Below are 23,470 nucleotides of genomic sequence, written 5' to 3'. Positions count from 1 at the left end.
ACACAACACAGGCCCCACACGCACACGCGCACACACACAACACAGGCCCCACACCACACGCGCACACACACACACACACACACAACATAGGCCCCACATGCACACACATACACACACACACACACACAACACAGGCCCCACACCACACGCGCACACACACATACAACGTAGGCCGCACACGCACACGCACACGCACACACACACACAACACAGCACACACAACACAGGCCCCCCCCCACACACACACAACACAGGCCCCACACGCACACGCACACACACAACATAGGCCCCACATGCGCACACACACAACATAGGCCCCACATGCACACACACACACACACACACACACACACACACATAGGCCTCACATGCACACAAACACACAAAACATAGGCCCCACATGCATACAAACACACAAAACATAGGCCCCACATGCACACACACACACATAGGCCCCACATGCACACACACAAACATAGGCCCCACATGCACGCGCGCACACACACACACACACACACACACACACACAACATATGCCCCACATGCACACATACACATACAAAAAAAAAAAAAAAAAGATTCTCTTAAGCTAGTTTTTTTTCTCTTCTAATTCTTTTTCTCCCCCCATACCCCCTTTCTTCCTTTTTCTTTCTTTTTTTGTTGGTTTCTCTGTGTAGCCCTGGCTATCCTGGAACTCCCTCTGTAGACCAGGCTGGCTTCAAACTCAAACATCCCACTGCGTCTGCTTCTTGAGTGCTGGGATTAAAGGTGTGATTACAGTCCAGATTCATAATGACCTTCAGAGGCAGGAGAACACAGAACAATTGAGTGGGGAAGTAAGGTGCTCCAGGGTTAAGACCACTGCTGATCTTGCAGAGGACCCAGGTTTGGTTCCTAGCACTCACATGGCAGCTCACAACCACCTGGAATTCCACTCCCAAGGGATCCAACGCCCTCTTTTGGCTTCCATTGGCACTGCATACACTCGTATACATGCAGTAAATTACACATATGCATAAGATAAAAATAAATCTTTAAGAAAAATGAAAGTGTACAAGAACACAGGGATAGGCCAAAAATGAACAACTTGAGAATTCAATGTTCATTCAGCCAGAAAAAGCAGTCTAGTGGGAGATGTTGGGCTATACCTCCACCCTAGGCAAACAAAATGAAGAAACTGCCCCTGCAGCAGGCATGGCCCTCAGGACTTTTGATGAACCACTGGAGAGCTGACACAGCAGAGGAGGGACACAGGGTTACACAGATTCACACCTTTTCTGAACCCCTTGGAACTCAAGCATGGGAAGACACCTCAAGAGCTGCCTCGCCCTCTTCCCACCAGCTCACCTGTCATGGGGGGTGACCAGCTTCGGTGGATTCCTGAGATACTGTTTGAAGCGCAACTCAAAGGCCTGCCCGATGGTGCTGATGACATCCTGAGCAAGCCCTTCAGGACACTCCAGGATATGGCAGGCTGGGGCACAGTGGAGACCACCAGTGAGCTCTGAGGCAGGGGGCTGGCACAATGTGTGGGAGGGAGCCCCCACCCCCAGTCCTTCCCAGCAGTGGAGCCCTATCAAGTGTAACTGCTTCTCAGATAACTGGCCCCACCCAGTGCTGCCCACAAGCCTCACCTCTCTGATTCACAGGGTCTTTGGCAACATAGGCAACATACTCAGCTGTGTCCTGGAGAGGGTAGATTCAAGAGACCAGTTAGCTAGAGTTTACAACTCCTGACCCACTAAGACTCTGTCCCTTTCAGACATTTCACAGCCCTTGCGCCCCACTTCTTTAGCCAGTATCTTTTCTCTCCCTCCCTCTTTTGGTTTTTCAAGAAGGATTTCTCTGCATGGCCCTGGCTGTCCTGGAACTCAAGAGTCACCTGCCCCGTGAGTGCTGGGATCAGTGTGTACCACCACACCCAGCCTCTAGCAAGCATCTTTTTAGCCCCTAGTCTCTTCTTCCCCACCCCAGTCTTTCCTCTGGTCCCCAACTCACCGGATCCCCACCGGACGCGAATGAGATAGATTGCATGTGATGGTTGGCAATGATCTGATGAGGGCGGGGATGGAGAAGGAGGGGGATGGTAAATGTCAGGCAGCCTCAGGGTTTGTGGCCCTCCCCAGTGCAGAACCTAGGAGCTCCAGGCTCGTTCTCTTGGTCTTTTACCCATCGTTCTCCTGATTTCTTTCTTCTTTTGGTGGGGTGAGGTGCAAGGTCTCACTCACTATGTAGCCCTGACTGGAACTCAAAGGCATTCACCTGCCTCGGCCTCCTAAGTGCTGGGATAAGGGTATCACTACCCTCAGCCTTTCTAATTTCTTCCTCCTCTACTGTCCAGCTGCTCCTGAGGACTCCAAGCTTTTGGTCTCTGATCCCCACCTGGTGCTCCCGTAACCAGCCCTGGTCCCTTTCAGCAGCCCTACCCACCTGTTTGCAGTCGGCTGCCATGAGGTTAAGGCTGCTGGTAGACACAGTGAGAGTGATTGGCATTCCAGCAAACTTCAGGTTACTCCTCCCCAGGATGGAGCTGAGTGGGCGGCTACAAGGCTAGGAAAGGGCCCAGAGTCTCAGATTCTGAGCTTTCCCAGCCTGAGGAAACACTTGTCCCGTCGTCCGCTATGCCCTGCAGTGCCTTCCCCCTGCCCCCAATACCCAGTCCCAAACACCACATATACCTTTCTCCTCCTTGTTGCCCCTTTAGCACCAGGCACAGCTTCACACACCAAGCTGATGGCCTCCCTGGAGAAACAGGAGTACTCAGACCCACCACGGGCTGCCCCGCTGGCTGGGGCACAGAGCTGGGGGAAGGGAAGACCAGGCCAGACTCCCAGAGCACTCCAGGCTCTTTGTCGTGGTGGATTGAATTAAGGGCCTTTAATATTTGATGACACCGAGGGGCCGCTTCCTGGCTGATTGGGTTAGGGCTTCAATGGCTATAGCCCCACCTCTTCCCAGCTACCGAATGTTCCATTCCCTTCCCCAAAGCATCAGCACCCTCCTACCCCTGCCTTTTCTAGTCCATCTTCCCACAATCTCTAAGGCTGGAGAGAGGTAAGGTGGCGCTCCAGACCAGAGCTGGCTCTTTTCAGTCAGACTTACAATTCTCTCACCACCCGTGAGAAGTCACCATCAGAAACACCACCAAATGCCCAACTTCCTCCTCCCCCTTACTGAGACTTCTGCAACTTCAGTAATCTTAAGACTACAACAATATATCCGTCTTCCCACTAACCTGGTGACCTGAGTCCGGGTATTGAAGTCAAGGGCTCGCATTGACTGTAAGACCTCCACACAGCCCATGTACTGGAGGGAAGGAGGAAGAATGGATCAGCTGTCCCCATCCCCCACTTGCCAGCCCTTTGCAGAAGGTTCTAGAGCTCTGCCTTATGAGGTCCTTAGTCCCTAAGGAAAGTAAATTGAAGTAGCCTTCCTACTGCCTGGGGCTACCACCCCATAGGTGTATGGCAAAGGGAAAGAGGAAAGAAAGACCACAAAAGAGGACCTCCATGCACCATGGGGGGACTGCGAGAAGAGTAGCAGACATTGGGTGGAATGGAGTGACATCTCTGGAAAAAGGAGGAGTCTAGAGGGAAGAATCAAAAAGTCATTTTCATTCAACTTTTACTAAAAGCCTCAGCTGTGCTTGGGCACTGTGTAATCTGGGGGGTCGGGGCCAAAGGAGGAAAGGCACAAGATTCACAGGCTAAACTAAGGGCAGAGACCTGGAGAAGGAATGCACGAAGTCTAAGAACTAAGAGAATGGCTCAGATGTTGCTGGGGGAAAGAGCAGGGAGTCCCGGCAAATCTGGAGTGAGCAGAGGAACTGGACAGGGTATGGGAGAGTGGGAGGGGGATATGCACTCACCCGAACCAAGTAGGAAACCCCAGGTCCCATGACTTTGTCGTTGGGATGCAGCCAGCCTCGTGTGGGCTTATTGACAAAGCTCCCGTGTCTGGTCCACTCCTCGCCCCCCAGCTGGCCCCCTTCTACCCGAGTCCTGCGCCCGCCGCCTCCACTCAGCTTGTTCATGTCCTGGAGGAGGGGCAAGAGGCCTGAGTCCCGAAGGGCTACGCCTGCACTCCCTTCCCCATCTTCAGCAGCCTTTCCTGGCTCCCCTTTAGGCCCCAGGCGCCCCCCAGCAGGATTGGCCAGCTTCAGGTTGCTCATCCGGGGAAAGAAGGAACACAGGGTAGTCGGACTATCGTCCCCCGGCAGAGGAGGCAGAATGGGTCCCAGGGATGAAGCTGATGGGGAAGGTAGCTCCTCCGGTGGGGTAGACCCTGAAGCCCCCTCCTCCAGCGATGACAGAGACTCATTCCGAAGTGGGTTGTACTTCGGCTTGGGGGGTAGAAGATCCATGGCTGGAGTGAGAAGAGGGGCTGCTGCCCGGCCCGGCCCCCCTGCCAAGTCAGGCAAGGGGGCCAGGCTGGGGGCATCCCCAGGCCTTTAGCCTAGTCTGACCTCGGCAGCCCGGTGATAACAGATGACCTGGGGAGGCGAAGGACAAGTGACCTCTGCTCTCCCAACTCAGACCTAGACGGTTTCAGACCACATCCTTGCCCAGCCCAGCTAGGAAACCTCTACTGGCTGAGGAGTACAGGCTGGACCCAGAGCTTACTGGCTCCTCCCCAGGGGCGGGGAACTAAGGAGAGAGACCAATCCCCAGGACAGTGCTGACTCACAGGCTCAGAGGGGCTGAGACACCTCCCCATACAATTTGCGCTAGCCAGGCCACTCTCCCAGCCCAATACAAACAACTAGCAATCTGTCTGGGAAGGAGGAGGTGCCGGGCGCGAAAGAAAGGGAAAAAATAAGCAAAAGAAAAAAAGAAAGGAAGGAGTTAAGAGAAACTCTGGACCAATCCAAACCGACGTGGGCAAGTCAAAGAGAGCAGGAAGACAGGAAGACAGGAAGGGATGGGGAGGAAACAGAAGCCGCTGGGCGGGGAGGGGGAGGGGGAGATGTCCCCCAGAGTTTAGCATTTCCTTTCCAGTCCTGGCTGAAGGCGTGACTAGCCCCCTAGCCCACACCGCCCCACCCCCCACCATACAGTGAGTGAGGTGGTAGCTCCAGGGAACCTGGGCCATTAGCATCCTCCACCACAACAGCTGTGGACCACAGTAGAGGACCAGGGAGGAAAAGCAGTCCCAGTGGATACAGTGCGAGGCCAAGAGGAAAGACAAAGCTGTAATAGGAATAAAGGCCAATTTGGGTGGTGCATCTGGGGGCTACCAGACAAACGCTAGAGCAAGTCCGGTTCTACAAATCAAGGACCATCAGACTTGGGTGGGGGGAGGGCTTCCCCAGAGGATGCAGGGACATGCGGCCACCCTTGGACCTACAGATAGACTGTTTCTCCTTACAGGCTGTAAACCACCTGACAGTGTACCTCAGGCTAGTGGAGGAGTTGGCCTTGGAGGTAGGAGAAAGAAACAAACAGAACTGGTGCCTACAAGCCACAGAAGGATAATAGGGTCATAAACAAATCTGTGTTAATAAAGACAGGAAGGAGAAAGGGATATTAGAAGTTGGAATCTGGCCATAAGTGCATAATAATACCAAACCCATACTTCTTTGCCCACAGTTTCCTGCCACCGCTCTGCTAAAGGCCATTCAGGAACTTAAAGAAAGTGACCAATCAAAATAGCTCCAGAATAAACTATCGCTTTATTCCCTTTTTTAAAAAAAGTAACCAAATACAAGAAGTAAAAGATACTTTTTGGTTTTTTGTTTGTTTTTCAAGATAGGGTTTGTCTATGTAACAACACTGACTGCCCTGGAACTTGCTTTGTAGACCAGGCTGGCCTCGAACTTACAGAGAACCAATCACCTGCGTCTGCCTCCACTTGCCTTGTCTGTAGGTGGCCAACCGCTGCGGCTGCGGAGGTTCTGCAATTTGTCTACATGCTGACCTCGTCAGTAGCACTTAAAACAGTTTAAATACCACCCTTCATTCTTTCACCCAGGAAAGCTGTTACTGAACACCACATCTCTTCCTGAAAAATTCTGTCATTCTGTTTGCTAAGACCTCTCAGCTCTTACACTCCCAATTACACAAACACACCACGGTGTCATCTTGAGAGATGGCTCTCCCTGGGAGCTTTCATAACCGAAGGCCAGGGATGAGCAACAGGTGCTCGCATTTGGAAGAAAAAGTCAACGCGAGCCTTTAAATTTCCTTAGAGATTGCCTACTGCACCCAAGGCTAGGTAGTGGGGGCAGGAGAGCCGCGTTAAACACCTCGGCACAGCGGGGAGGAAGCTGGAGGGGCAGGAAATAGCAGGAAATGGCGAAAGCCTCAGGAATGTTTCCAGCAGGAAAGGTTAGGCAAGTGGGGCCAGGATGAATGCCAAACTAGAATATCTGGATAGGGGGAGGGGTCTTGTAAAAACAGCGGAAAGGACGCGAACCTCTACTCCTGTCTCCAACAGTTTTTCTTCTGACAGCAGGAAAACTTTTGACTCCCGTTAAGCTCACACAAACCAATGCTTAGTCCAATCCAGGCACGGGAAGGTGCCATCCATCTATGGCTGTCTTTGGGATGGGGTCTACCCCAGAAAAGTGTCAAGAGTCTCCTTTCCTTCATCCACTCTCCAGCCCTAAACGAAACTCAGTCCCTTCGACTTAATTCACTCTCGAAAGTTACGGGGGGAAGGGTGGGCGAAGAGGGGAGAGAGGCGACGCTGCCAATAAGCGCACTCCTTACAACCACACATTTCAACCTCCCACCTTATGAGCACCAGAGCTCAGGAAAATTAAGCCCAAAGCTTAAAATAAGGAGAGGGATATAGAAGCGGATGAAACGTCAGGAATTTAAGACCTGGGTTTTGAGGCACCGACCCAAGCCCAAGAGGAAGGAGAATCCTGAGGGGACGAGAGGTCCCTAACAGGGAGTGTGACACATTCCCAGGATCCGACGTGGACAGTGGAAGGGGCGGGTCCCAAAGGGGCGGGGTCCCAAAGAGGCGTCACTTCTACAAAGTCACATCGGTCTTTCAAAAGCACGGTTTTCCCTCTTTTGGAAGGCAGGCTTTGGATAGACTAGGTTCCGCCGAGAATCCTGAAGAGGCAGTCTCAGGGAACTAGGAAGGCTAATCGGACGGTGCTGGGAAACACGTCTGGGGGTGGGATCCCCAGGGAAGTAAGACCACAGGGTGTGGTCGCGATCATAAGAGACAAGTCGGGGTTCAGGGAGCCCCTTGAAGAAGGAAGGTGGGACTTCCGGAGAGGGGTCTCGGGGGCGGGACTTATACAGCAAGACCGGAAGTAGGGTCCTGGGAGAGGGGTTCCGGGGTGGAAGAGGAGTGGGTCGCCACAGAAAGAAAGTCTAGACTTACCAGGGTCGCATGGAGTCTCCGCACCGCACCGCGGGCCGATCTGGTTCCGGATCACGCAACTGTCTGCTTAAGTCGCCGCCCCAACTTTCACCCCGGCCTGGGCCTCCCCAGACAAACTTTATTACACTCACTTCCGGCCTCACTAACCCCTGACCCCCTACCTCGCTGTCCCTCCTTTACCCGGCTGCCTTCCAAAACTGGCCAATGGCTGCACGAGCAGGCTCAAGGGGCGCAGTGAGAGCCAATGAGAATCCTAGTTTGACCCAGCTCATTCTTCAGAAACCTGAGCACTGCACTCCATTTACGACTTGAGGAGACGCCAAAGCGAGCCAATCGAGGACTTCAAAATGGAGCCGTCCCGCCTTCGGCCGCAGAGACCAATAGGAAGTGCGGGCGGTGTGTTTGAAAGCGAGGCCAAAGAGGGTGGGAGCGCGTGCTGCTGGGAGTTGTCTGGAGGCCAGCGGCGCGGGGCTGAGCGCCCTCCGGCAGAGCAATCATGTCCCACAAACAAATCTACTACTCGGACAAATACGACGACGAGGAGTTCGAGTACCGGTTAGTGCCGGCGCGGGGACTACAGACAAAAGAGAGCACGCGAGGAGTTAGTTACCCAGGCCGGAGTGGGAGGCGGGGGGCTGGGGTGGGAGGGAGCCGTGGAGAACCGGCGCGTGCGCAAGAAATTAGCGGGGAGTGGGGTGGGGGTGGGATTGGGTGCAGCCGCGAAGCACATGCGCAAAAGGTGGACGGAGGATGTAAAACAATGAAAGGCAACTTGGAGTTGGCCGGCTGTTAAATTGAAGCGCGTTGTGGCTCTGATGAGTTTTACCTTTGGGAATTCACATCACTAGAACAACTTTGTTGTGGCAATTTCCCTAATTGGAAGTGTTCGCGTTACTGAAATCTCAAAGTCTGCCGGGAGAAAGAAGGTAGCTCGTGCAGAGCTGAAAGTTTCATGCTCTTGATGAAAGGACGCTTCTACGAGAGCCTCGGTGTTGGTTATGAGTTTATGAGAAAGATGAGTAGTTGTCAACCTTGTTTTAGATAGGCGTTTACAGGACTTGGAGTGGCATCAAGACTGGACGTAGGTAGATACCTTTCCAGTACTTGATCATTCATGGCGTGCACAGAGGTTTCAAGTGTTCTCTGTTAAGGTGCGAGGTAAGCTGGTACGGTAGCTCACACCTTTAATCTCAGCATTCTGGAAACTGAGGCTGCAGGATTGTCCTAGGGGCCAGCCCAGATTAGACTACAGGATGGAACCTTGTCTCAAGACAATAAAGTGCAGAGTACTCAGCTGTTTCCCACGTCTGTAACAATGTTACACTTACAGGGTTTGCATGGCTGGAGAGATGAGTGGCTTCATCCCGGGGAAGCTGTAACTCCAGTTTAGCGGCGGCATTTTTGTTTAAAGGAGGGGTTTGTTTGGGTTTCATTTTGTTTGGTTTGGTTTTTTACTGGTTCTGTGCATCGAAGTCACAATTAGAATGGAAGTTCTTTTCTGGCATTTGGACTACAAATAATGGGGTGGGGCTCTTGTTATTACCACAAAGGAAGAAGCATTTAGTGCATCTTCACGAGCATGATAAAGTAAATCTACTTGAGGTAGTCTGAGTCATGTCAGGTAATTTTTTGCCATAAACTTTTGTTTGGGAAAGCTTGGGATTTTCCAAGTATCATAGCGCATCCCTTAGAAGTACGAACATGGGCTGGTGAGATGGCTCAGTGGGTAAGAGCACCCGACTGCTCTTCCAAAGGTCCGGAGTTCAAATCCCAGCAACCACATAGTGGCTCATAACCATCCTTAACAAGATCTGACTCACACTTCTGGAGTGTCTGAAGACGGCTACAGTGTACTTACATATAATAAATAAATAAATCTTAAAAAAAAAAAGTATGAACATTTACATGTTTATCTTCATACCTGTTCCGTATCCCACTCCATAAAAAGACTTTTGCACACAGTCCTAGAATGGATAGAGTGGGTAATCAGCTAGAGGACTGTGAGACCTGTGGTCAAAGGAGAAACAAATACCCAGGAGTCACCCATCAAATTGTTCAATTGTGGTTTTAATAACTTTTATGAAGTGGTCAAAACCAATGGTGTTTTTATTTTGGCTTTGCTTGCTTTCTTGTTTTTGTTTGTTGTTTTGTTGTTGCTATGGCTGTGGTTGTTTGGTTTTGTGTGTTTGAGACAGGGTTCATCTGCTGCTGTGGCTGTCCTGGAACTTGACCTGTAAACCAGGCTGGCCTCAAGTGAGACCCACCTACCTCTGCCTCCTGGGTGTAGGTATTACAGGAGTGCCCACACTAGCCCACACTGGGCTAGTTATTTATTTTCACAGATTCTCTGTAGCGCAGGATAGCCTGAAACTTCTGGTCATGCTGCCATATCCCCGAGTGCCAGAATCATGGCACATGTGCCACCCTCCACTCTTCGTATGTAGTGTCTGACAGACTGACAGCTCTGACACCGTCCTCACTCACATCCCCATGTTTCTGTTGCAGGCATGTCATGTTACCCAAGGACATAGCCAAGCTGGTCCCTAAAACCCATTTGATGTCTGAATCTGAATGGAGGAACCTCGGCGTTCAGCAGAGTCAGGGATGGGTCCACTATATGATCCATGAACCAGGTCAGTGAAATGTAGGGAGATTACAAAGCAGAGCAGTAGAGGGAAGAGGGCGTCCGTCATTGGAGGGGACTCTTTTTAAAGCCACATATACCCCAGTTATGGCCCCTGCAAACCACTGATCTGTTCCAGATAAGCAAAGGCAGTTAATTCTATTTGAACAATTCGGTGCATGGCAGAAAGGGCAGGCTCTCAGGCTGTGTGCACCCGCACGGTGTGAGGAGTGTGTAGCACTGCACCACGCAGTAGCATGCACTGTCGACTGCTCTTAAGATTTCACTGTTTCTTTCAGAACCTCACATCCTACTGTTCCGGCGGCCACTGCCCAAGAAGCCAAAGAAATGAAGCCGACGAAGTGCCTTCCAGCCTCGAGCTTTCCACAGCTGTCCCCACTCTACCATCTTTCTGATCGTGTGACCATGTTGCTTTCTAATTTCCTACTTTGATATGTAAAGGATACACTGTTTGAATGTGCTGGTACCTGCTTTGCTTCTGGAGTTGAGCCACCAATGCCACAGCCCTGTCAGATGAGTGCGACCTCAAAGCCCTTGTGCACTGGGTATCCAGCAGGCCGTATTAGGCATTTGGCAGAAGCATGTGAAATCAGATCATGGCTGTTACAGGGATGGTGTGGATTTGCTGCTGTGGTTTTTACTATTGGGTATTGTATTTATGATGACTTATGGATTTATGTTTCAATGTATTGGAAACTTTGCATTTTAGCTGACAGATCTCTTCCATGTTACAAGCCTTGATTAAAGGAAGTTTTTTATAATCTTAATGCTGTGGTTATAAGATCCGTCCTATCCCCATGCCATCCTGTGCCCTCACTCCTTCATTCCCTTGAGCCATCTCCCCTCCTGCAACCAAGTGATAAACTATGGAATCATTCTGATTCTATACCCTTGAGGTGGATAATGGAAACTTGTCTCATTGCAGTAAAGAGGTTTAGTTGAATATTGCAATAGCTAATTTATAATGCTTTAATTGGACTCACTGAAATGTATTTCACTGATTACTAGCCTAATATAATGATTTTTATTGGTACAGCCTTGTCCCATCAAAGCAGGTTAACTGATTGGCATAGTCCAGTCGTGTTGTCGTTTATGCAGTCCCAACATCTGAAGGCATGCAAAGACATGGGAGTGGGATTAAGTGCTACATAGGACTCCAGCCTCTCTGAGTAATGGCTGGAGCTGGATTTCAAGTACTGAGACCACCAAAGTCGTTCCTAGAGTGCACTGAAGACAAGGCTCAGCCATGAAGATCACCAGTGCTCTTTGAAAGGACCCGAGTTCAATTCCCAGAAACCATGTTCAACCATGTTGGAGTGCTCACAACCACCTGTAACTCCAACTCCAGAAGACTGAACACCCTTTCCAGGTCGCTACAGACCACACACACCTGGCATATACTCTCACCCATAAGTTTAAAAAATGGGGGCTGGAGAGATGGCTCAGTGGTTAAGAGCACTGACTGCTCTTTAAGAGGCCCTGAGTTCAGTTCCCAGCAACCACATGGTGGCTTACAATAATCTGTAACGGAATCTGATGCCCTCTTCTGGGGTGTCTGAAGACAGCGACAGTGTACTCACATATAATAAATAAATGAATAAATTTTAAAAGTGGTTGATGGGAGGAGAGGGTTCAGTGATCCAAAGTTGTACACATGGTGAAAAGCATTTATACACATGAGTATAAGAACCTTTAAACAGTGGCTTAGCAAGTGGGCATTCCTGCCACCACTGTGCCTGCCCCACTGGTGCAAGGAAAGCTGTACTGTTAAGTTCTCTGACTGTAGAGCTGTTCTGTGGCACATGGACACACAAACCCACTCCATGTTTGAATTCTTTTGTCTCCAAGTAAATCGTCACTGTTGTTTTTGTCTTTTATATCTAGTTCAACTGACATTATTTTAAAACTTTTTTTTTTTAGATGTATTTGGTTTTGAGACAGGCTCTCACTGTGGACACCAGACTGGCCTTGCCTCTGTCTCTCAAGCGCTGAGATTGAAGCTATGCCTAGCATCTGGTTCATATTGTATTAGTATTTTGTCCTCACATATATGTGTCCACCATGTGATAGCTGGGCATAAGAGCCAGGCCTCCGCTGGTCTGAAACTCACTCTGTTATAGTTGTAAGCTACCATGTGGACGCTGTGAACCTAACCCAGGTTTTCAAGCAAGCAACAAGTGTTCTTAACTGCTGAATCATCTCTCCAGCCCCATCAACTCACAAACCTAAAGGCATCCCACATCCCCTGGAAATGTTCAGAGTGCAGACTCTGGTCACCCTGTTGCTGGTATCCTGAGAAATAGGTTCAGCAATGTGTTAAAAGTTCAGTGGTTCTACCAAGCACTTAAAAACTTGGGACATTTAGGAGTCAGACGTGGTGCATGCCTTTAACCCTAGCACTTAGGAGGCAGAGGCAGGCGGACTTCTGAGTTTGAGGCCAGCCTGGTCTACAAAGTGAGTTCCAGGACAGCTAGGACTGTACAGAGAACAAACTTGGAACATTTGTTTAGGAAGAACTCAGATAACACTTTTTTTTTTTTTTTTTTGGTTTTTCGAGACAAGGTTTTCTCTGTGTAGTTCTGGCTACTCTGTAGACCAGGCTGGCCTTGAACTCAGAAATCCACCTGCCTCTGCCTCCCAAGTGCTGGGATTAAAGGCATGCACCACCACACCAGGCAAGATAGCACTGCTAATACAATAAAACATACCAAATATCAGGCAGTGAGTCATTAGACATAGATGTTTAATCAGTTTTTGGTGATTTTAATATCAGGCAGTAAGTCATTAGACAAATAGATATTTAATCAGCTTTGGTGATTTTTTTTTTTTTTTGCTTATAAATATTTTCTTTTAAAATTTATTGTTTGAGCTGGGCAGTGGTGGCATACGCCTTTAATCCCAGCACTTGGGAGGCAGAGGCAGGCAGATTTCTGAGTTCGAGGCCAGCCTGGTCTACAAAGTGAGTTCCAGGAAATTATTATTTGCTTATTTTGTGACAGGGTCTTACAGTATGGTCTTGGCTGTCCTGGAACTCACTCTGTAGACCAGGCTGGTCTCAAACTTGAGTGCTAAGATTAAAGGTGTGTGCCACCACTCCCAGTTTAGAGTTTCAAACAAGTATATAATACTCTCTGGTCACACTCATTCCCCTACCCACCCACCCCCACCCCCTTTTAAACTAAGGAAACCCCACAGGACTTACTACTTTAGGCTGGTCTAACATTCACTGTAGCATTTCATGATTGTGCGGGCACCCCTTCACCTTTCTGAACCTGTCTCCAATAACATATAATTCTTTTTCAGACCTGGGATATGAATCCAGATCCTCACAATGCTAGCAGTGTTCTAACACAAAGCCATATTCCCAACAGGTTCCCCACATGTCATGAGAGCATTATTTATTTGAAAAGATATTGTGGTTTAGCATGCCTCCAAGTCACAACAAAAAAATCCCAGGAGAAATGTAGATGTCAGACCCCTTCCAAACCTACTGGGTCACGATTTACATATTGTAATATCTAGGGATAGCAAGGGGGTTCAGCCGGTAAGAGTAAGGCTTGGTCACCCAAATTGGACCACCTGGGATAGATCCCAGGCCCCATGTAAAGGTGAAAAAGAAGGGACTCCAGAAAGTTGTCCTCTGGCTTCCATACACACGCTGGGACACTGCTGTCCTTCCCAGTCACACAATAATAGTAAAGGCTTTAAAATTAATGAAATAGGATGTTGTGAGTACCCAAAGTGAGTACAAGGTACTCCTACCTACCCCTCTACAGGGGACCCATCATTGAAAAGTGATGTTCCTCTGGAGACAGGTGGGGCAGGAAAGGGTTTTTACATGTTAAAGTCAAAGAAGCTTAAGTAGTTTTTCCCTTTATATTAGAAACAAACGAAGGTTCCACACCTTGCAGCTCACACCTCATTGTTAATGCAAATAACATCTTCACCTTCTCAAATTTAAGAGACAAAGCCAAAGGGTGGTGGCCCACGCCTTTAATCCCAGAACATAGGAGACAGAGGCAGGCGGAGTTAATAGGCCTGGTCTACACAGCGAATTCCAGCTACACAGAGAAACCTTATCTCGAAAGAGGAGAGAGGGAGAGAGAAAGAGAAATGTGATGCAATGAAGTGTAGTTTTAACACACGCCTTGGATCCCACCACCCCCCAGGCAGTTCGAGACCAGGCTGATCTGTATAAACATGGCTATATACTGAGGCTCTGTCTGAACTGTTTTGTTTGTGTGTGTGTGTGTGTTTGTGTTTGTTTTTGTTTTCGGTTTTTCGGGACAGAGTTTCTCTGTATAGCCCTGGCTGTCCTGGAACTCACTTTGTAGACCAGGCTGGCCTCGAACTCAAAAATCCGCCTGCGTCTGCCTCCCGAGTGCTGGGGTTAAAGGCGTGCGCCACCACGCCCGGCTACTGTTTTTTAATATTTGAATGAAACAGAATCAGACCTTCATTTTCTTCTAGTACTACAAAGCAGCACCTGAAAACAGTCCCTAAAGCACCTCCCAATAGTCTCCCTTCGCGTAGCAGAACTCTTTAAGTCCCGCCCTCCATGGGCTAAGGCCAGGCCCCTATTTTTACTTCCGGACAGTGATGACTCTATGGTGTTGCCAATAACAACTTAACATTTCCTCTAGCGCCTAGATGAGCGATTGCCGGTTAGACCAATAGGACCACTAGTAGGAGTGAGCGACAGCCAGAATTACCAATCAACATAAACCATTGTAAGGCGAGACTTTGAGTACGGAAGCTGTCCTAGGACATGCGGAAAGGAAAGAACGAATGACCCTGTGCAGGGGGCAAAATAGAGGTGGGATGATACAAGATCAGTGAACTGAAGCCTGGTGAGAAAAACAGATCTCGGGATAGAAAGGGTGCAGAAGTAGGTTGAGCCCTAGTCATTGGCGGAGGGAGGAAAGACATGCATTTAAAGGGACCCTAAGGCCCAGAATAAGGTAGGCATTTAAAGGGACAGGTGAGCCGAAGAGAAGAGACATTTAAAGGTGCAGATATACCCAAGATAGGGTAAGTTTAAAACCTGCTCGGCAGACGGAGATATCTAAAGTGGTAGGTCTTGGGAAAACATGGCACTTTAAAGGAATAGGAATCGAGCCGCTTTTAGGAACCTGGGGATTAAGAGTATGTTAAAGAGGCCGGACTAAGAGAGATTGAGCCTTCCTTCCTCTAAAAAGGAAGAAGGTACACTCCAGCCGTCCTCATTGTCCTTTCTGGCTCTTCCAGGTTCCCTCAACCCCGGACTGTGTACTCAGGGTATGGCCTCCTGCATCCTGTAGACCTGGCGGCCTCTCAGTACTTACGGCCCCAATTTGGGGTTCTGAGTGGCTACTGGAAAGCCTTGCAAAAGAGCACAGAGGGCAGGACCATGGCATCTAGGGCCTCTGAACTGCCCCCAGGACCAGGACCAGGACGCAGCGTGACAGCAGGCATCATCATTGTTGGAGATGAGATCCTTAAGGTGTGTCTGGAACGGAAGAGGGGAAGAGTGTGGCATTCTATAGCTGTGGACTCTTCTTTCCAATGGAGGGAGGGAAACCGGAGTAGGAATCCCCTTTCTTGCCAAAATCGGGCCCTGGAATTAGTCCTAACATATTGGAGGAAAAGTGACCCTCCGGTTGAGTGTTTCTGTTGAAAGATAGGTAGTAACTTTCCTACAACTTGATACAAAGTATAATTGAGTAGCCACATAACAAGTGACAGGTGGCACAGCAAGTAGAAGAGGCTCAGCAGACTGGATAGGCGAGCTAGAAGGAAGGCACTAGAAGAAAGGACTCTATTCTGGATGGACCGGGTGCTGTTAGAGGATGTGGCAAGCATGGGTTGGCAACAGTAATAGTTACCCTGATCTTTTTTAGTGTCTACCAGAGGCTGGTCTGCACTTAACACATATGGCCTTACAAACATCAACAATTCCATGAAGTTGGGGTTTTTATTACAGATCTCTATAAATTATGAAACAGCCTAAAGGAGGTTAGGAAACTTACCCAAAGTCACAAGCCTACAAAGTCCTAGGAGCAAAGTGATACCTGCCTTAACCTCCAGCACTTGGGAGGCAGAGGCAAGTGGATCTTCGTGAGTTCAAGGCCAGCCTGGTCTACATAGCCGGTTCCAGAATGGCCAGGCGTACACAAAGAAGCCCTGTCTCAAAATTTAAAAAAAGGAAAATAGTGGTAGAGCTGGAATTCTAGCCCAGTTCTTCCTTACTCCAGGTCACACACTTTCCTGAGACAGAGACTGACGGGGTATCCCTGGCTGGCTTAGAGCTCTTGTTTTATGTTAACCAGACTGGCCTTGAACTCACAATTCACCTACCTCCGCCTCTACCTGTGGGGTGCTGGGATTAAAGATGTGTGCCACCATGCCAGGCTTAAAGATTTTTATTTTATGTTTATACATCTGTATGTTGGGGTGGGGGGAGTGCCCACAGAGGACAGAAGTTATAGATTCCCTGGAGTGGGACTTAAGGCTGTTATGAGCTGTCCAACCAGCCTGGGAACCAAGCTTGGGTCCCCCGGAACAGCAGCAAGCACTCTTGGCTACTAAGCCAGCTCTTCAGCTCCAGAACACAAACTTTTCATTTATTTTATTTTGAGACGGGGTCCAACAAACTCTTTACTCACTCCCCCTGTAGAGAGAGAGAGAAGTAGAAGTTAAGACTAGGAAAGAAGACAGGGCACATAGTCTAACCAGCCAGCTTTAATGATTGCAAAAGAATTTGAACTTTATTCTTAATGCAATTGGAGCCAACATGTTTCTGAGCATAGAAGTGATTCAGCGAGCACAGTGACGCATTACAAAAGTTACTTATCAGGCTGGAAGCAGAGCATAGTAGAGAGGATTGAGGGCTGGGGGTGGGACACTGGGAGTGGGGGGTAGGGGATGGAGGTGTGGGAGGCTGGGGGCTGGCCCAGAGGCTGTCAGCATCGCCCAGGAGAAAGACTCTAAGGAGGTGAGAATGTGGAGGAGAGAAGATGGAAGAGGTTTTACAAGTGGAGTTGACTGAAATGAAAGGCCTAACTGACCATGTCTGCATCTGAGATGCCACTGAGCAAAGTGACCAGGGACATGGTGAGGCTGCCCGGTATGAACCTGAAGCCAGGGACTAAAACAGAAACTATTGGGGTCGATGACCAGGTCCAAAGATCCACACAGAATTAATGATTGAGTCTATATCAAGTCAAGATCAAAGTGCAGAACTGACAATGAAATCTGTAAATCCAAGGGAGGTCAGGATGAATAGATAGCCAAGTAGCCCCAGGGAGAATCCCTTCTTCTCTACATTCAATGTGGTTTCTCGTTCTTACTCCCATTCCAGGCTCCCTGGCAGTACCCCCCTCCAAAACCCAGCGCTCCATCACTAGACAGATGTAGCTACCTCCCCATCTGCCCTTCATTCCCCAGCACTGACAGTCCTATCTTTTCCTCAATCCCTAGGGACACACACAAGATACCAACACTTACTTTCTTTGCCGGACACTGCGCTCCCTGGGGGTCCAGGTTTGCCGAGTCTCCGTTGTACCTGATGAAGTAGCCACCATTGCATCCGAGGTCACCTCATTCTCCAGGCGCTTCACTCACGTCCTCACCGCGGGGGGCATCGGCCCCACTCATGACGATGTTACCTTTGAGGCAGTGGCACAGGCTTTTGGGGAGGAGCTCAAACCACACCCAGAGCTCCAAGCAGCCATCAAAACCCTAGGAGGGGAGGGTTGGGAGAAGCTGTCGATGGTGCCCTCCTCTGCCCGCCTGCATTACGGTACAGATCCTCGAACCGGCCACCCCTTCAGATTCCCGCTGGTCTCTGTCCGAAATGTCTACCTCTTCCCAGGAATTCCGGAGCTGCTGCGACGAGTTTTGGAGGGACTGAAAGGGCTGTTCCAAAACACAGCTGTGCAGTTCCACCAGAAGGAGTTGTATGTGGCCGCGTCAGAGGGCTCTATTGCCCCCATCCTGTCGGAGGCTCAGGCCCACTTTGGGCGTAGGCTTAGCCTAGGTTCCTACCCAGACTGGAGTAGCAACTACTTTCAGGTGAAGCTGATTCTAGACTCCGAGGAAAAAGAGCCTTTGGAGGAATGTCTGACCTATCTGACTGCACGTCTGCCCCAAGGATCACTGGTCCCCTACCAGCCCGATGCTGTTGAGAAGGCTAGCGAGGCGGTGTACAAACTCGCCGAGTCAGGTAGGAGTCTTCTTAGGGAAAGCAGTGCGGACCGGAGTCTGGGTTCTCCTCTAGGTTTAATAATGCTTTCAGAGGCCTTCCCACAGATGCAGGAAAAGGTTGATCTGTTTATTCTCCCAATAACTATCGATACATCCTCTCACCAGCGCTGTGCTGGGGGTCAGGGTTGGTATAGCTTGTCAGAACTGGTGTGCTCTACAAAACAGGTTAGCTGGTAAACGGGTGGTTGTGTAGGTGAGATGTGATTCTGAAATGGATTCCACACCAGAGAGACCAGCCTTGATCTGGAGGAGAAGGGTTCTCTGGACTAATGCGGAGCACTGAGAGATGGGGATTTGGTTGCACCTGGAGGCAGGCAAGAGCAAACAATATGGAAAGAGACTTGCAGGAAGCAGGTGGGGCTGCGGAGGATGAAGGGAAGCCAGAGCAGCCCTCAGTCCCTGCCCTGGAGGAGAGACTAAAAACACAGTCATGTGAGGGGGGCTCGAAGAGCAAGCAAGGAAGGCAGACGATGCAGGGCAGCACGGAAGAGTTTAGATTTACTCCCAGAACACCGGGACAATCATGAAAGTCTTTAAGCAAGGGTCACATGACTTCTTTGACAGCCATGGATACCTTGCTAGCCTTCTTGTATACCTAGCTGACGTTCTCTTCCCTGCCTGCATGGCAGGCTCTTGTTTGGGGAAGAAGGTAGCAGGTGCCCTACAGACCATCGAGACTGCCCTGGCTCAGTACCATCTCTCCCAGCTCTGCGTGGGCTTCAATGGGGGCAAGGACTGCACCGCACTCCTGCACCTCTTCCATGCAGCTGTGCATAGGTAAGCCTACCCCCGGAGCTAAGGCCTTGAAACCTCTCCAGCTCCCCACCCCAGAAAGCACAGCGTCGGGGTGCACAGGTGTTGCTTGGGAGAAAGGGAGCTAGGTGATCAGCCAGTGCCCTTCCCCCATACTTAGTGAACATCTGGCGTGTGTCTGACCCCAGGTCTAGGTGTGTAGTCAACCACAGGAAAGTCAACAGTCCAGCTGGGGAGGTGAGACTTACTGGCAGTCATAGAACCTGGCGTGGTTGCAGCCCCAGCAGTTGGGGAGTGAGGTTGCTTCATCCGAGCTCAGGAGCTGGAGGCTAGCCTAGGGAGTGTTTTGTAAGTGTAAGCACCTAGTGCGTGTGTTAGTCAGAAGAGGGTGTTGGATCCTCACCGCCAGATGGTTGGGTTGTGAGTTACCATGTGAATTCTGAGAATGGAACCCAGATCTTCTGCAAGAGCAACAAGTGCTTTTAACTGCTGAGTGAACTCTTCAGCCCGTGAGTTTTTTGTTTTGTTTTGTTTTTTAAAGATTTATTTATTCATTTAATGTATATGAGTACACTGTTGCTGTCTTCAGACACACCAGAAGAGGGCATCAGATCCCATTACAGATGGTCGTGAGCCACCTTGTCGTTGGTGGGAATTGAACTCAGGACCTCTAGAAGAGCAGTCAGTGCTCTTAACCGCTGAGCCATCTCTCCAGCCCCCATGAGTTTTTTAAAGCCCTATCTTTAAAAACAAAAACAGTCTCAGCTGGCTGTGGTGGCTGTGGGCTGGCTGTGGTGGCTCATGTCCTCAGCCCTAACAGAGGCAGTAGAGGCAGACTGCTATGATTTGAGGCTAGCCTGGACAACATAAAAAGTCAGTGAAACCCATTTTTTTCCCTTGGGGCAAGGGGAGTTTTTCAATCTTGTAATAACAGAACTGATGCTTAGGTTTGAGATCAGAATGAACTAGGCAAACTGGCACATGCCTGTAATCCCAGCCCTCAGGATGCTGAATCAGAAATACTGCAAGTTTGAGGCCAGCTGCTGCATAGTCAATTACAGCCCGAGCTCCACAGCAAGACCCAGCCTCAAAGCAAAAGGCTAAGAGATCAGGGTGGGCTTCTCAGGAAGGGGGGGGTTTGAGTTTGCTGGATGGAAAGGATAAAGAAGAGGGAGAGAGTATGGGTGCTGGTCCCAGGGGCCAAAGAGAATCCTGAGCTCCCTGGAGAGCAGTTTTCTTTTCCATACTGGCAAGTCTGTGGATCCTTACTCTCCCCAGAAAATTTCCTGATGTTCCAAAACCTCTCCAGATCCTGTACATTCGTAGCATCTCGCCCTTCCCTGAGTTGGAACAGTTTCTGCAGGACACCATCAAGAGGTATTGGAACCTAAAGGATCGGGCTCCCAGAGGGCCTTGGTAGACTCTACCCTGATCTCATCCCTGTTCTCTCCCTCTCTAAGGTATAATCTCCAGGTGTTGGAAGCTGAGGGTAACATGAAGCAGGCCCTGGGGGAGCTTCAGGGAAAGCACCCCCAGCTGGAGGCCGTTCTGATGGGCACTCGACGGACGGACCCCTACTCCTGTAGCCTCAGCGATTTCAGTCCCACCGACCCTGGCTGGCCTTCATTCATGCGAATCAACCCGCTGCTGGTAATGAGACAGGATTGTCGGACTCTGGTCCCTGCACCTTCCCAATGCCCACTGTGAGAAGGCTAGAGCCAAGGTGCCCAGTCTCCCAAGGCAAGCAGTGCTGGCCATTCATCCTTTTAACCAATTAAATTTAGCACTATTCAGTGGCAGGCAGTGTGCTTCTCCCTGTGGATAAAACAGTGACCTGGGCCTGTGCTATCCAATATGATAGTAGTCATTTGTTCATACTTAAATTGTAATTGAACTGAAATACAGATTATGGGGCTGAGGATGTAGTTCGTTTGGTATAGTGCTTGCTTTAGCACACCTGAAAATCATGTGCTCGTGCCTATAATTTCAGCCTTCAGGAGAATTAGACGTTTAAGGCCAGGGCTGGCAAAGTGGCTCAGCCAGTGAAGGGACTTGCTGCCAGGCCTGATGGCCTCACTTTTATCTCCAGGACTGATATGGCAGAAGAGAACTGACTCCCACAACTTGCCCTTTGACCTCACACATTCCCTGCCCCCCCTCAAAAACACACACACACACACACACAAATATAATTTTTTTAAGGTTCATGGAAAGCCTTGGCTACACAGTAAGCTTGAGGCCAGTCTAACCATGGACACTATTTCAAAAATAGAAAGAAAAAAATACAAATTACTAAAACCACTGAGAGGCCGAGGTAGGGGGATTGTGTGAGTTCAAGCCAAGCCTGGTTGAAATGCTGTCTCAAGAAAACAAAAGCCCTGAATTATTTACTTTCAGAAGATGAAATTTATGGCAAGTGATTCATAATGTCATTTTCTTTAATTAGATAAAATTTTAAAATCAGTTCTAAGGGCCAGGGATGGGCTTGGGTGAGTCCTTGCCTAGCTAGTACAAAGCTATAGGTTCAATTCCTAGTACCACATAACATGAGGATGTAGCTGAGCAGGTGAAATGCCTCCTTAGATACACAAAGCCTTGGATTCAGGCTCTACCACGGTGCCTGCCTAAGCCTGCCCATCACCACTCTAAATACAGATCGCTGGGGACTTGGGAGGACAGAAGTTCAAGTCGTTCCCAGCTCTGCAGGGAGCAAAAGGCCAGCCTAAGATGTGTAAGACATGCCTAATACACATCTCACCTCCCAGCGGGTAGGAAGATAAGGCAGGGGGATGGCCATCTTGAGAACTGCATGAAGTACACAGTAAGACCCTGCTAGGAAGAAAGGGAGAGAGGAAAAGCAGGAAGGGAAGGGGAGAAGAAAAATTCGGCCAATATTTTATGTGTATGGGTGTTTTCTCCGCATGTATGTCTGGCTACCATGTGCACACCGAGTACTTGTGGAGGTCAGAAGAAAGAGTCAGGACCCTGGAACTGGACTTACAGATGATTGTAGTACCATGTGGGTGTTAGGAATTGAACCTGGGTCCTCTGGAAGAGCAATCAGTGCTCTTAACCTCTGAGCCATTTCTAAAGCCCCCAAACTCACTTCTTAAGTTATCCTAGCCACTTTTCTTTTCTTTTTTTTCCTTTCTTTCTTTCTTTCTTTCTTTCTTTTTCTTTCTTTCTTTCTTTATTTATTTTTCGAGACAGGGTTTCTCTGTGTAGCTCTGGCTGTCCTGGAACTCACTTTGTAGACCAGGCTGGCCTCGAACTCAGCCACATTTCTTTTCTTTTTCTTTTTCTTTTCTTGTTTTAAAGATTTACTTGTTTATTTTATGTATATGAGTACAACTGTAGCTGTCTTCAGACACACCAGAAGAGGGCATCAGATCACAGTATAGATGGCTGTGAGCCACCATGTGGTTGCTGGGAATTGAACTCAGGACCTCTGGAAGGACCACTGAGCCATCTCTCCAGCCCTCTAGCCACATTTCAAATCCCGCAATATGAGGGAGCATGTGGCTAGACAGTTCTACCGTGGCAGAAAGCTCTAGATTTAAACACAGCCCTCATGATCCGTGTGGAGTTTACTCCACGGGGGTAGGTGACTGGAAACGGAGTCGGGCAGAGGGTAAGCTCTGGCTCTCTACTTGGCTCACCCAGAGGAAGGCTTGCTATCTGGATCTCTGCTGCTCTGGGTGAGCCAAGTAGAGAGCCAGAGCTTACCCTCTGCCGTGGCCAGGTGAACAGAAGTCCCTGGGATGGGCCCATCCCCAGGACGGTGTGGCAGGTGTGGCTGAGGACAGGTCTAGTGACTGATTGTCATTTCCCAGGACTGGACCTATAGAAACATCTGGGAGTTTCTGCGACAGCTGTTTGTCCCATACTGCATCCTGTATGACAGAGGGTAAGGTGGTTGAGGGGCTGGGGTGAGAGGATGCTGGGACAGAGAGAGCCTACCCGTCACCCACATCACCCACATGCTCCTGTTTTGACACTCCAGGTACACATCCCTGGGGAGTCGGGAAAACACAACACAGAATCCGGCCCTGAAGTGCCTGAGCCCAGGGGGGCACCCTGTCTACCGTCCAGCGTACCTACTGGAGAATGAGGATGAGGAAAGGAATTCCCGAATGTGATCTCACACAAGCTGGGGACAAGACAAGAGGGAAGGGGGCTGGCCTGGGCTAACCTGTCACGTCAGTAAAGTGTACCTCATACCCCATTGTTGGTGCCTGTTGCTCTGGCTGTGCCTTCCTGCCCCGAGGTCCAGGGAGGCTGACAGCTCTGAACCGGCAGTGCTCCCTCGGGGGCCCAGGAGTAAGGTAGAACATACTAGAAAGGAGCTGCTCCGGATGGGTCCCGGCATCAACCACAGCCAGAGCCCACCAAAGGAGAGAAGGCAGCCAGGCAGAGCACTGCCTGCATGGATGGATGGGTCTCGGTGTCAACCACAGCCAGAGCCCACCAAAGGAGAGAAGGCAGCCA

At 49.7% G+C, this 23,470-nt stretch overlaps 3 protein-coding genes across 11 annotated transcripts in view; 2 read left to right on the top strand and 1 right to left on the bottom strand.

Annotated features, from left to right (window-relative positions):
• The window catches only part of Shc1 (SHC adaptor protein 1), a 12,119-nt gene extending 4,603 nt beyond the window's left edge, over positions 1-7,516 (bottom strand). The window contains exons 1-8 of one of the 3 annotated variants that reach the window (XM_021196153.2): positions 7,342-7,516; positions 3,869-4,036; positions 3,236-3,306; positions 2,679-2,742; positions 2,431-2,550; positions 1,999-2,052; positions 1,635-1,686; positions 1,348-1,474 (exon numbers count right to left, since the gene is read on the bottom strand). In XM_021196153.2, the coding sequence (XP_021051812.1) occupies positions 1,348-1,474; positions 1,635-1,686; positions 1,999-2,052; positions 2,431-2,550; positions 2,679-2,742; positions 3,236-3,306; positions 3,869-4,033 (653 nt within the window). In that variant the 5' untranslated portion in view covers positions 4,034-4,036; positions 7,342-7,516. Of the gene's footprint in view, positions 1-1,347; positions 1,475-1,634; positions 1,687-1,998; positions 2,053-2,430; positions 2,551-2,678; positions 2,743-3,235; positions 3,307-3,868; positions 4,750-6,414; positions 6,902-7,341 lie in introns of those variants that run through there. The other 2 variants (XM_029537776.1, XM_021196152.2) reach the window with 2 other exon arrangements.
• Positions 7,517-7,748: 232 nt separating this feature from the next.
• Positions 7,749-10,752, top strand: Cks1b (CDC28 protein kinase regulatory subunit 1B). The gene is made up of 3 exons (XM_021196659.2): positions 7,749-7,896; positions 9,847-9,974; positions 10,264-10,752. The coding sequence occupies exons 1-3, from the start codon at positions 7,838-7,840 to the stop codon at positions 10,314-10,316; spliced, it is 240 nt and encodes a 79-aa protein (XP_021052318.1). The 5' UTR covers positions 7,749-7,837; the 3' UTR covers positions 10,317-10,752.
• Positions 10,753-14,742: 3,990 nt separating this feature from the next.
• Flad1 (flavin adenine dinucleotide synthetase 1) lies at positions 14,743-23,393 on the top strand. 7 transcript variants are annotated; one of them, XM_029537992.1, is made up of 8 exons: positions 14,743-14,801; positions 15,233-15,467; positions 17,444-18,188; positions 18,859-19,006; positions 20,261-20,359; positions 20,443-20,632; positions 22,816-22,889; positions 22,986-23,393. In XM_029537992.1, exons 2-8 carry the CDS (start codon positions 15,375-15,377, stop codon positions 23,119-23,121), a joined length of 1,485 nt encoding a protein of 494 aa, XP_029393852.1. In that variant the 5' UTR covers positions 14,743-14,801; positions 15,233-15,374; the 3' UTR covers positions 23,122-23,393. The 7 variants fall into 7 exon arrangements, with proteins under 7 accessions (XP_029393852.1, XP_021051646.1, XP_029393854.1 ...); XM_021195987.2 differs by having other exon boundaries at positions 14,753-14,835; positions 22,986-23,207; XM_029537993.1 differs by lacking the exon at positions 14,743-14,801 and adding an exon at positions 14,855-14,873.
• The last annotated feature ends 77 nt before the right edge of the window (positions 23,394-23,470 follow it).

Source organism: Mus pahari, chromosome 4, assembly GCF_900095145.1.
Source record: "Mus pahari chromosome 4, PAHARI_EIJ_v1.1, whole genome shotgun sequence".
NCBI classification, from domain to species: domain Eukaryota; kingdom Metazoa; phylum Chordata; class Mammalia; order Rodentia; family Muridae; genus Mus; species Mus pahari.
This window is presented reverse-complemented; position numbering and strand designations above follow the sequence as displayed.